Here is a 12,892-nt window from a genome sequence, read left to right as displayed (position 1 = left end):
TACACTCACGTGCAGGAACGTAATTTCCGAGCCAGCGTTGATGCACAAAACTGACATATGAGCCCACCACACGGGATTGTATCCGCAGGATGCCGGATTATCTTACTACAACATGAGGCAACCTTGCAGGCGAGACGATCGACGTGATCCCATGATGTGGTATTTCTCCATTTCAGAAACGGGAGCGAGTAGAGAGTGTTGCAAAAATGCAGAAGACCCGAGCCGCGCCACTCCTCGATGCCTACATGAGGTCTGATGTCAGGAGAATCTTGGTATAATGGTCTTACCCGTAAGGCTATGGGATGCACTTGAGCTAGAGGCTTGGATGCAATGCTATTGCGATAGACATGATCTTCGCAGCCATACGAAAGATAGAGTTGCATGTCAGCCTCCTCTCAGAGAATATATACACAAGATAACATACTCATAATAGGACATGTCGTCTCCAGGGTACAGCCGGATCCTTTTGAGCGCAGGACTACTTCGTGGGTCTGCTCGAATGGAAGTTAGGTAATATCCGTGTTTGAACGCCACTGCCTATCTTGCAGGAAGACGAAACAAGAATTTTAGCGCGGCGGGAACAGTGATTTTCTTTTGGTCCATCTGAACCTTCCGAAAAATTGCACACTTCTGGGCGAAGCACACAAAACCTGACGCAGTTGAGAATCGTATTCTAATTTCTAGCAGCCTCTTGATTGCCAAATCTTTTGAGAATTAAATTTGAGGGCCGCCGATTATTCCTCGATCGAAGGTATGAGCAAGATCTGCGTATCACCGTTGTATATCGTAGAATAATGAATTGGACAGGCGGACTCCATAGGACAGAGGCTACCAAACATTTGACGAAGAGACGACTATCCAGAGCTAAGTTGCTGAAATGACAAAGAGAACAGAAACACCACAAAAGGTGCTATTTGTTACTCTGAACATCGGGCATTTTCGAGGGTGCGCAAGATTATTCGCTATTTTCCAGGCTGAGTGCTGAACTTGCCAGAGCTTCCATAAAGTGTTCCCGGCAGAGTTTTCTCGGGAAATGCCGGTTGTGGGTAAAGACAACAGCCTCTGAACCAAACACGATGCAAGCACTGGTCTTACCTAGTCTACGAGCTCCTCGGGAAATGTTGATCATAAAGCACGATGGCTTGTCCTATTCAGCAAGTTGCACTCTGCTTCCAATAAAGATGTTGCACTAAGAGGACGGTAAAGCTCTAGCTGTCATACAGACTCAAGCGGGCAACCCTCGCAAATGTGCGACTTTTATAACATCAAAGCTGTGGCTGGTAGTAGACCGTTAACAGACCTGATAACGACACTGACACATCAATCCAAAATGATCTGGGCTGAAACGTCGTCCTTTTGGTGCCCGATAAGTCCGACAGTTCCCATCAGTGACTCGACGGATGACTCGAAGAATGACTCGACGACTGGTATACTTAAAGCCTACCATCATCTCTCTTCCTGACTGCAAGACATCATGGCCGCCTGGAAATCTCTACAAAATGGGTCCTTGGAAGGCATTTCTCGTGTCCCAGACCTCGATGTATGCCAGCCTTGATCTCTACCGTTAGATTGTTCTAACTGTCACTAGGCGTCAAAGCTCACTATCACGCTCGCTAATTCTCTCAAGCCTATGCCTGCACCGGAATCGCTGGTGTTCGGATCGGTATGGCGCTGGGTTCGATTTTACGATGATCCTGCTTCTCATCGTCTTTTGTTAGGTGTCTACGGACCATATGCTCGTCGTGAGTTTCGACCCTTCAACGGGATGGTCTGCGCCCGAAATCAAGCCTTACGCTCCACTGTCGTTGGACCCGATGAGCTCTTGTTTTCAGTACTGCACCAGCGTCTTTGAAGGCATGAAGGTGGAATCCAAGCACTCCTTGTTATCCGTTAACTAACCTCGCACTTATGTGATAGGCGTACATAGGTCCAGACGGGAAGGCCCGGCTCTTCAGACCCGAAAAGAACATGGCGCGCCTAGCACGGTCCGCCGGACGTTGCGCACTCCCCGTACGTTTTTCGCATCGTCGACGATCTCCAGCCATTCTAACAGACACCGGTGTTAGCCATTCAATGAAAATGCGGTCTTGACGCTCATAAAGCGCCTCGTTTCGGTCGAGAAACGCTGGATACCCGCCCTTGAAGGATACAGTCTCTACATCAGACCCACCATCATCGGTACGCGAGCGGCCCTAGGATTAGCACCCTCTGATCACGCTCTGCTGTATGTTCTCGTCACTCCTGTGGGACCCTTCTTCAGACAGACTCCTGCAAAGCCCGTGTCGCTCCTCGCCGTCAGCGACAGTGTGCGCGCGTGGCCCGGTGGAACTGGAGGGCACAAACTAGGGCTCAACTATACCCCTGGATTACTCCCTCAACGTGTCGCAGCGAAGAAGGGGTATGACCAGATCTTGTGGGTTCTGGATGATGTGGTCTCGGAAGCTGGAGTCATGAATGTGTTTGTTGTTATCAAAAGGGAGGCCGGGGATGGAGTCGATGTCGTTACCCCCGAACTCGACGGAACTATTCTTCCTGGAGTGACGAGGATGTCGGTGATGGAGCTTTTGCAGAAAAGGGGAACGCAGGTAGCGGAAAGGAAGGTGACGATGACAGAGTTGAAAGCACTGAGTGCCCAAAGGAGATTGTCAGAGGTGTTTTTGATGGGCACGGCGATTATTGTGGCATCGGTTGGGAGGATTGGGCTTGAAGGTGGAGAGGGAGATTTGGTGTTGCCGGGACCAACCCCTGTTGCAGATGCAATGAAGAAGAGTCTGCTGGAAATTCAAGAAGGGAGAGTAGAGTTCGAGGACTGGAGCGTTATTTGCGACGATGATTGAAATTTACTAGGCTCATCGTGCTGAATGATACGTTTCTGCATTGATTGGAAAGAGGCCTGCAGAAATGCACTAGGAGGGATTGATTCCAGCCCTAATGGTAAGCTGTGCATTTTTACTCTACATTGTGCGATAATTTGAAGCATGGCCTCTTGGTCATTCATAAAGATGACATATCATTGCTATGTCCGGCGCCGTATATACTAGAAAGGAAGCACAAGACAAAACAATAATTGTCCGATTGATTGGCGCGTCAATTGTCTTGTTGCATGTCTTTTGCTTGCTTAGTTCCCCCGGAAGAGGTGGCTTTGTGGCACCTGGAGTCAGTTTATATACCAGTGGCCTGCTCTGTCGAGGGCATCATACCACATCTCTTCGTCCCGGAGACGATACCTCGATCTCACCCTCACTTGTATTCCAATATCTCTCTTTCCTCTCTACTAATATCCAGCTTTCGGTACGTGCCTTTCCTTGTCGTTTCTCCACCTACCAACCCATTCTGTAGCCATGTCCGTAGCTGTTCAAGTCCCCGTGCGCGCATTTCAGATGCTCCCCATCGAACTCGTCCTCAAAATCTTCCACATGGCCACCTTCGACGGACCCGACTACAACGTCCCATTGGCTCTCAGTCATGTCTCCAGGGACTGTCGCAGCATCGTCAGTTCCGAAGCGCGTCTCTGGACGAACATCAGGGTCAACAATCAATCTGCGGTCGGACACCCGCGCAGAGTGGGTGCGAATCCCCAAGACGTCTTTCCCGCACTTTCCGTCTATCTACGCAATTCCGGCCAACTTCCTTTCAACCTTTCGATTGGATATGCCGGACTCCCTCGATACGAGAGATATCCAGACTTGGGCGACTTCATTGAACCCCGCACGGACGGCTTCACGCTTTCCCATGCCACTCACCTCGGTAACATACTCGCCGCCCATGTGCACCGCCTTCAAAGCCTCACAGTCCGCACGCGCTCTTGGGAGATATACACTCTGATAGTCAACCAATGGGTGGGGCTTCGCCTCCCGCTCGTCGAGAGCTGGAGCGTTGAATATGGCAACGTCCAAGATATCGGTTTGTTCCACGTCTATGCCGATATGTTTAAGGTCGATGTAGAACAGAGTGAGAATATCCTCACAAACTGTGGCGATGCGTGCAGTCCGGATGAACTGGCCAGTATTGGGAGGCACTATTTCCCGCAATTGAAGCGCCTCCGCCTTTGGGCGACGCCGCACCAATGGACCTTCTCTACAAGGAACCTGGTCGAACTTGTCCTCCAGAATATCCCCGATTTCTATCGTGCTAATGATGACCTCCTGCGAGTGATTCTAGCCAACAGCCAGCACACCCTGCAGATCCTGGAGCTAAATGGTGTCCTTCACACCTCCGTCGGCCTCCCGAGCGCTCGATTGCCCCTCCCCGCCGTCCACACCCTCAGAATCGGATTCGGGTACATCGAGGAATTCTCTACCATACTCCGAATAGCCGAATTCCCCGCGCTCACCAACTTGCGGCTGAAGCATTTGGAAGACTGTCTAAATGAAGACACACAACATCAGGAGGAGATGGCTGATATTTTCGACGCCTTGGTGGACGAGCTGCCTTTGCACCAGCTGACCGCACTGTACATCGAAGCGGTGTCTTTTCCCAGGGAGAATCTGCACCGCACGGTCGCTTGGGAGGCGATACGCAATAGTAAGGTCCCTCAGGACGAGTATCCCGACCCAATGCGATTCATATCGCAGCTCAATGCTCTGCAGTCGCTCACACTTGTCCGACCGGACCCGATGTTCCTCCAGTCCATGAACTACTCTCCGCCGCGTTCGACGCTATTCCTTCCATCGCTCCGGAAGCTCAGGTTCGAGACGTCGATTCCGACTGAGTACTCGTACATTGTAGAGTATTGGCGCTGTCGCATGAGAGTGCTGATGCATGCATCGGGGGGCCGGTACCTAGGACCTGGTCTTGAGAGGTTGGAGTTGTTGCTTCCTGATACAGTGGACAAGGTCGGGCTGGCAAGATGGATACACAACCGTCGGCCGTATGCAGAGTCGATGGTTGTCAATTTTCAGCCCGAGTATTTTCCTTTTGTCCTTGCAGAGGATGAAGGTGATTTTATGGCGGTAGATTAGTTCACCATCTGTTTTCCTTTCTCGTTGTGGATTTCTTTTCCTGCCAATTGGGCTACTATGGTCATTCTTTGCATCTTTGCTATCCTAGTATACATTATGAAAAATAATATCACAATTACTTTGCTTCATACCATGGCTTCTCTTGATTATTAAAGTGTTGCATGTAACCGTGTGAAGCCGATTTTTCACCCCTTCCGTTCCATCACTCCAGAATTCACGGAATATGAGCCTATCATCCAATGGGTGACCATGTCCATTTTTGGTGCCGGTACTTCTGCTCTCTGTTATCGTGCCACGAACCCTAGATCCGTCTTAGACAATGTACCATGCAGAACGCGACCCCAGATCCGTCTTGAACCGGTGCATAGTGTCATACTAGACAGACATGGGGACAGAATCATTCCTCTCAGACGCCGAGTGGGACCAAGGGCAACTTCATTACATCGCCAGCAAACACTTCTTTATTATCACATTCTAGCAGCTGATAAACAGAAAACTTCGTATCTATCATGTATATATCCAGGTCAATCTGCTACTATTGCACGGTCAAACCAAGGCGGGTCTAAGTAGTGGAGTTGCTGCTCGACCGTCAACACACCAATCTCAAATTCATCGAACCCACACTTCCTAAATTTGTCTAAATGGGATGGCACCGGGCTCGAGATGTACACCTTATCCAATTTTTCGACACCCAGAGCCACACTCTTTGCTTCATCCAACCTCTCCCTGATGAAATTAACGAGCAGCAGGACATCTTTCGAGAGATAAACTCCCCTGGAAAGTCTGATACGGAGTCGTCGCAGTTTAGGAAAGAGGTCACACCTGTTCGAGGAGAACATTGCTACTAATGTCGCAGAGGTGTGGATAGTTATGGCAAAATCCTCGACCATCTGCGTATAATAGGGTTGTCTGAGCCGTGTTCTGAATGACCTGCAGGTCATGGATAGGCTGCGCAGGTGAGACGAAGATCTGTCCATGAAAGCCGACATCGCTTCGGCATAGACACGCTCGTTTCGTTCATATTGCTCGTCAATTTCTAGGTGCTTCAGTGAGGGCAACATGAGAACGGCCAACACGCGCGTGGCATTCACAGCCAAATATTTGACGCGGTTGTGCCGAATGGGTGATTGTAGAGAGTCATCCAGGAAGCCGTAACACCGCAAGTGGCACTCGACAAGAGCGGGAAGCTTAAAAATAGTCCTGATATCGCCTGGGCGAACGACATTTCCCGCGAAATGAGTGACATGGTTCCAAGTCAACATCTGTTCGGAAAGCATTGGTCCGTCAAGGGACATCTTTCGTAGAGATGGGATATTGGAAAACAAGTGTCTCCACTCGACACCATCAGGATTATCGCGGCAATAGGTACACAAATGGATTCGAGCCTCCTCCAAAAGGGGCATTTTCCCACATAGAGCAGAAAGATGCTTAAGGAATTCCGCTGGTATCACGAAACATACAAATTTCCATCGTGGCGAGCTCTTTATTAGCATCTCGAAGACCGCCTCAAAGAGATCGACACTGGCCGACTGTGGATGTACAATAAACGTTCCTCTGATATGCAGCGGACAATTTCGTGAACGGCGAAGATACTCGGCGAGGACTTGGAGCGACTGAGAGGTGTATACGCCCTTCAACGTGAGTCTGGACCATACCAAAGGCGTGTCAAGAACGAGGTCGCGCCATAGAGCACATACCTGTCCTAAAGTCCACGCGCCACCGCTGAGATCGAGACTATCATGATCAGCAGCCACTTGAGAGAAGATCTCTCTGAGGACATCCGGCGGGAGGTGCCACACAAGTGCAAGAGCAGATCTGCGCTTTGCTAGGGAGAGTGTGACTTGGTCCCTCCGTGAGACTAAGAGAGGAATCTGCTCATTGAAGTATCTGACTTGATGCTCGAGAAGGGGTATCTCTTTGTCGAAGCGCGCCTTGTCGAGGTCGGTGAGAAGGATACCAGTGGGATGACGGAAGAAGGAGGATATGGGCGTGTCGTCGACGGAATTGTCGGATGAAGTTGACATAGGGATTTACAACAAGGTCTCTATTCCTCAGGTTAATACCGGCTTTGGTAATGACGCTGGAAAAGGCGTTCGATTTGTGTTTTTTGATAAGCCAAGAGTTGTGGTAGAGCTTCAAAGTAAGTGGAAGAGTAAGGATGTCCGGCCCGGGAGGTTTAAATCGGATCGGAGTCTGAATGTCGCTTTTCGGCAGCGAGTCCTGGATGCCACATCTTTGCTATGTAGGGTCCGTCTCGACACTCATTGCTACGTTCAATATCTCTGAATAGGATTAGCTGGAAGTAATATCATTTTGGACTGACGAGGTTGAGATCGATCGATTAGTTATTTACTGATTCAGTTCGACGCGTCTAGATCACGTGGTGGATAAAATCAAAAAAATTTATTCTGATTCAAATCTTTCTCAATTTTGACCGCCGTCATCATGCCAACAGTCAGGTCGGTTCTCTCTACTAAGTATTAGGAACACGGTATTCCATATCTGCAAGAGAGGTAAGAGAGGGTGAGGGATCCAGAACAGAATGATTGTTTTGCTGTAAATTCACCATATATGTCATAGGTTCTCCTCATCAGTCTGTCGATTGTCAGAAATTAACCTTTTCTTCAAAAATACTGTGTATGTATCGAAAGGAAATGTATACACTTCTTCAAGTGAAATCCCGCCCCTCATGGTTGTTCTCTGGTTTTCTTCAAGTTGTAGGAGACTTGAAGCTTCATTCAATACTAAAATGATAGCAGCTTCGCTTGGACTGACTTCTTCATTCGTCGACTTCTACCTGCTTCCATTTACTTCATTACGCGTAAATATGGGTCAGAACGGGCCGCTGCCGGCCCGGCTGGCAAATGACTACGACTAATAAGACAGACAAAGGTCTCCCTCAAACGATCAGCACCGTCAGCACTCGCGGGAAATTGTACTACTTTTCTAGCACCAGTCATGTCCACCGATCCCTTATCATCTGTAATCGTCTCCCTTGAACGAGAGAAGATCATACCAGATGTTATTCCCGAAGCGTTCTCCCCCTCAGTTCTATTCACGGTTATCTACCCCACCGGCAAGGAGGGCTTGCTGGGCTCCGAGCTCACTCGTGAAGAAGCTTTTGATGAACCAGAGATCAACTTCATGCCCATGCAGAATAATATTGGCACCGAAGGCGAGCCCACCTACACGCTCGTTATGACGGATCCAGATGCGCCATCGCGAGCAGAGCCAAAATTTAGGCAGTTTAGGCATTGGGTGGTATGTTTTCTGCAAGTGTTGTTTGTTCTGCGATCTGACGTGCTAATGTAGATTACTGGAATCAAGTCGCCTATAGAGAGCGCTTCTGAGACGACCAATCTCACTGCCTTCAAGACCAAGACCTCCACTACGCCTTATCGACCTCCTGGACCTCCTCCTGGCACGGGTCTTCATAGATACAGTTTGTGATCAGTTGCGAGCACTGATGAGATTCTAATTAGCACCCGTAGCTTTCCTCCTGTTTGAAGAGCCAGCAGGTTTCTCTGTCCCTCAGGGAGCCGTTGAATACGGGGCAGAAATGACACAGAGACGTAGCTGGAACGCTATTGAGTTCGGAAAGAAGTATGGACTGAAGCTTGTCGGCGCCAGTTATTTCTTGGTCCGATCCACTGAGTAATCGTGGGAGGCCCGTAGTGATGATTGATAATCTTGCTTATCTCAATTCTTTGACTTGTTCGCCCTGATGTATTTTCAACGTTGGATCTTGCCTTTCTACACAATCGGTACGATTCACGAAAGTGACAGCAGCACGATATGGAGACTCGGCGGCCAACAGGCACAGCCACAACTCCTCCCCGCTCTTGCGGTCGTGCGATTTATCACCGTCGCCAAAGTATGGAGATCTATGTATTATGATCCTGCCGTTGTCATCTGCCTGATAGTAAGCCTTCTTTCATCTGATTTTTTTGTAAAGGGAGTTGAGGTATTGTCGCCTCTTGTTACCAAGCTACGGCGTCGTAACTTGCACCTCAGTTTCCAAGCTTTTCACGGAAATGCGACTGCCAATCACTCAGAGTCCCTACAGGTGATGGTGGTCGATGTTAGTATGTGCATCCCTACCCCCTTTTCTCTTTACTTAGATTCAATATCAGTGGCCGAGTGTGGTGCAAGGTCTATACTTGATGAAACCAACTAGCGCGCAAATGTTTCGGGTCCGTTATCTTTGTTTCACCACTTCTCCTTTTGCTCACCTAGTTACATACGGAGTAACAGCCTTCCTACCAAACAGGCAACATTCTCGGGTTCAGCAGGATACTGTTTGTGACGGACATAACCGATGGACCTGAAGTACAAAACAGTTCCGGTGAGTGAATTTCATATAGTCTTGTGCTTTGAAGTAAGTAAAAATCAACTGGGAAATTTCTTTTCGGTCGTTGTGGTTAGATGACTCTTTGCATCAGGGTTTTATCTGCTAATCCAGCTACTGGTGTCTGTATACAAACAGTATGTGGGAGCAATTCAATGTATCGACATGAGGTATCTGTGAACCAGCGCCTATCACTTATCCCTTGTTTACAGCTCGGATCGATGCGGTTGCTAGCTTTCTTCACACTTTTCTCCTCCGATATTTTCGACTAGGGAGCCAAGCATGTGCCAGGCGTGGACGCGTTCTCGGACATAAGTTCTGTTATTCCATATAGTAAACAACGGACACCATTCTGGGCTCTGGATCTTCAATTGCACAGGGACAAGGCCGAGGTTCTCATTATCCCATCGGAAGGGAGCTGTTCGGCCTTGATGATTACGTATCCTTCATTAGGATTGGAACGAGGCTCGCACTTGTTTTTGGATGATAATCCCCTTAATCAAGCTCTAACCAGCTGTCATCAACCGTTTAACGTCACCAAGACGATGGAATGTATATATGTCGTGCGTGAACTAGCTCTTTTGGTCGGAATGCCGATCATACCTGGGCGCCTATTGCTGTTTGCTACTAGATCCGCCGCCTTGGAGTCCGTGATGGTATGGCCGTACTGCCTTGGCGAGGTGATTGTAGGCGATAAATGCGAAACACAATATGTTTCTAAGGTCGCCGTCACCTCGAAGCAGGGATATCGTGTTGCTGAACAGATGGAAGGACCCACTGCAACATACAGGTGCATACAACATGTCGCTTAGCTTGACACGGGGGTCGCCTCGCGGCATCACCTTGTCCTAGACTGGAACGCTATCGCCTTAATGGGAGGGTTTCTTGTATACGTGCGCGCCTAATATCACGAACCGTGGGGATTTTGGAAGGTGATGGCCGGTACCGAAGACGTATAAATTATTTCAGCACCACAGCTGTGATATGACTTGTCACAGCACCTCTTCCCTTCCTGCGTCCACGTTCCCGTACGCTGTTGCTTTGCATTCTGTTATTGGATTTTACTCTTAGTCAGGTACGCCAGACAATGGCCACTACGCCCATTGTTCGCTCAGAAAGGCAATTCCAAGTCGATAATTTCATTTCAACTCAGGTTTCCTTCCATCCTTTCACGAGGATCATGGCCCTCGAAACGGCTTCGTGCTTTGCTCAACGCGTACCCAACGAACTACTATCGTACATCTTCCTTTATGCTTCCAGCCAAACAAACGCGGTACACCTCTCCCACGTCTGCTCGCGGTGGCGCAATGTCGCGCTTTCTACGGGTAGCTTGTGGACGGATATTATCGTCACGTTCCCTACCTCCGTCGGGCAGCTTTCATGCGCTTTGACGTGGCTCCGCCGCTCCAGGGTCCATCCCCTTGATTTGTACCTGGACTTTCGCGACCCCGATTGGGACTGGGATGAGCATTCACACGGGTTCGGGCCAGAGGACATGCAGGTGGTGCTGCGCCTTCTCTTGCCGCACGCGAACCGATGGAGGTCCCTGAGCGTCCTCACGGACACATGGGCACCAATGTGGACATTTCTGAAAGAGACTCAGCGCGTGGATATGTCGTCCCTGAGATCCGTGAAATTGTCGCGGTGCAACGCGTATTTCGTAGGAAAGGGGGAGACGTTCGAGCCCGTAGGGTTGAAGGAGCCGCTGCGGCTTTTTGGGGGTCAGGGGATATCGGCGTTGAAGGAGGTGGGACTGGTGGGAGTGCATGTTGATTGGACGGGATCGGGACTGAGGAATTTGGTGGACTTGGAGCTCAAGTACCATGCGAGCGACGTTATGCCGACTTTGCGGGAATTTACAGCCATTTTAGAAGGATGCCCGGAGCTGAGGTGTCTTTCCATTGTGGGGTGGGGACCTAGGTTTGACGATCCTGCAGTGCTGCCGCATTCGAGTGCGACGACCATTAGCTTGCCCAACCTGATTCGGTTCTCCTTCGGTTTTGTCGACACGGAGTATGCGATCCGGTTGCTGGAGCATATGGAACTACCGGTTCTAGTGGAGCTGGCCCTCGAAGATTTGTCAAGGAGCTTGAGCTTCTACGACGCCGAGAGTTTGCCGGATGCCACGGTTCTTCTAGACTGGTTTGTGGGAAACCAGGATTTTGTCCCGTACAGTAAGCTCTTGACGCTGGAGCTGCATGGAATCCATTGCTGTGACAGCGATGCACCGCGAAGATTTCTCTGCAGGTTTCCTGCCGTGGGGAAAATGTGTTTGACTGCTGTGGATGATGTTTGGTTGGACGTGCTGAAACCGGGTTCATTGACACCGTGTCCAGCGCTTACAGAAATATGCTGCCGAGGAGTCGATTTTCCCAAGCTCTCCGAGTTGGTGCATGCCCGAGCTTCGAGTTTAGAGGTCTCGTCGTTCGAGAAGGTCCATGTCGATCTATTCGGGGATGAGGTTGTCGGAGAGCAGGAAAGTCTGATGACTCGAAGGGCGAATGTCGAGCTTTCCTTCGATACCGTCGTGGTCTTTGATTAAAGTCCGACCTTTTACTTCTGTGTTTTTTTTTGTCCTACAATTTTTGCTCCTTCAATTTCTCCATTTCGTATCGTTCTCTGCCTTTATTTGGGTGTGATTAATCTGTCTTCTGTATATTACACCAAGGGTCCATGATTGTGATATTTCTGGAAGGAGAAAATTTTTGTAAAATGTCGCAGTGGGTGGAGAAAAGGACATCGAGTACGTAGGCGATATGTAGTCAAAGAGTATCTTTCGGTTTATTCCCGTAGCTTAAAATTTCGATAGGTATGGAATTAGCATTAGCCGTATGGGTTGGAGACAATTTCAGGTTCTAAAAGTATAAACGAGAGAGACACTACTTGGTCGACCTCTGCCTGCGCACATTTTCTCCTACGTTGAATGGCCGTACAGGAGCTCGTCATGTCCTGGGCATGGTTTGTGACCGGGACGCACAGTGGCACTCTTTAACACAGGCATAAGTAGTGCGTGCCTAGAATAGGATACAGAGAAGACCGGTAGCTTCCCCGTTGCTCGTTCCGTCCCTTTGTGTACCCCTCTCTCCTACAACCAAACCACCGAGGACTGCCTCGCAAGTAGTACTGTGACTCCTGCCAGCCTTTCTTTGAGCATATCAACTAGGTTACATATTACGGCTCCACATTTTTTCCCCTAGACTTCGTAAGATTAGCATGGCGACTCGGACGGTGAAATTTTATCTGTTAGTGCTCACCTTCTCTAGTGGATGGTCGCCCTACTAGCCTGCGCGTGGCTATGCTTGGGACCAGGGATCTCATAAAAAGCCGTCCTAGAGATAGTCACTTTCCGGCGTCGTACTGGAGACAGTAATAAGTTCTAACTATTTCTCACCGCTGCGTTAGCTGTGAAAATTGCTAAAATAAATTTATTCCAGAAGCATTTACATAGCCGTACGTGTCGATGTTCCTGTCCCTTGATGTTATTGTCAACATTATCCGCTCCTTTCTGGAGAACGCACAACCTCTCATAGAAAGTTCACGATGTCACTACAGTATCGGGCACCAATTGCATTTGTCAAGGTTC

The 12,892-nt window shown here is 49.2% G+C and overlaps 5 protein-coding genes across 5 annotated transcripts; 4 read left to right on the top strand and 1 right to left on the bottom strand.

Moving 5' to 3' along the window:
- Positions 1–1,474: 1,474 nt before the first annotated feature.
- On the top strand, positions 1,475–2,837 carry BT62DRAFT_1013098 (branched-chain amino acid aminotransferase II; the record flags this gene model as incomplete). The annotated part of the gene is made up of 5 exons (XM_043178015.1): positions 1,475–1,540; positions 1,589–1,663; positions 1,719–1,862; positions 1,918–2,010; positions 2,067–2,837. 5 exons carry the CDS (start codon positions 1,475–1,477, stop codon positions 2,835–2,837), a joined length of 1,149 nt encoding a protein of 382 aa, XP_043033560.1.
- A 228-nt stretch (positions 2,838–3,065) lies between these two features.
- BT62DRAFT_642397 (uncharacterized protein) lies at positions 3,066–5,086 on the top strand. Its single transcript, XM_043181734.1, has 2 exons — positions 3,066–3,291; positions 3,340–5,086. The coding sequence occupies exon 2, from the start codon at positions 3,342–3,344 to the stop codon at positions 4,959–4,961; it is 1,620 nt and encodes a 539-aa protein (XP_043033559.1). The 5' UTR covers positions 3,066–3,291; positions 3,340–3,341; the 3' UTR covers positions 4,962–5,086.
- Positions 5,087–5,476: 390 nt separating this feature from the next.
- BT62DRAFT_1081140 (uncharacterized protein) lies at positions 5,477–6,985 on the bottom strand (the record flags this gene model as incomplete). The annotated part of the gene is made up of 1 exon (XM_043179639.1): positions 5,477–6,985. The coding sequence occupies one exon, from the start codon at positions 6,983–6,985 to the stop codon at positions 5,486–5,488; it is 1,500 nt and encodes a 499-aa protein (XP_043033558.1). The 3' UTR covers positions 5,477–5,485.
- A 934-nt stretch (positions 6,986–7,919) lies between these two features.
- Positions 7,920–8,619, top strand: BT62DRAFT_911405 (PEBP-like protein; the record flags this gene model as incomplete). Its single annotated transcript, XM_043183833.1, has 3 exons — positions 7,920–8,222; positions 8,274–8,403; positions 8,453–8,619. 3 exons carry the CDS (start codon positions 7,920–7,922, stop codon positions 8,617–8,619), a joined length of 600 nt encoding a protein of 199 aa, XP_043033557.1.
- Positions 8,620–10,522: 1,903 nt separating this feature from the next.
- Positions 10,523–11,395, top strand: BT62DRAFT_840452 (uncharacterized protein; the record flags this gene model as incomplete). Its single annotated transcript, XM_043182440.1, has 1 exon — positions 10,523–11,395. A coding segment is annotated over one exon (873 nt), but the record flags the coding sequence as incomplete, so codon positions are not given.
- Positions 11,396–12,892: the final 1,497 nt, after the last annotated feature.

Source organism: Guyanagaster necrorhizus (genome assembly GCF_019112545.1).
Source record: "Guyanagaster necrorhizus MCA 3950 unplaced genomic scaffold BT62scaffold_55, whole genome shotgun sequence".
NCBI lineage: Eukaryota > Fungi > Basidiomycota > Agaricomycetes > Agaricales > Physalacriaceae > Guyanagaster > Guyanagaster necrorhizus.
Note: the sequence above shows the minus strand (reverse complement) of the source record. Positions and strands in the feature narration are given on the sequence as shown.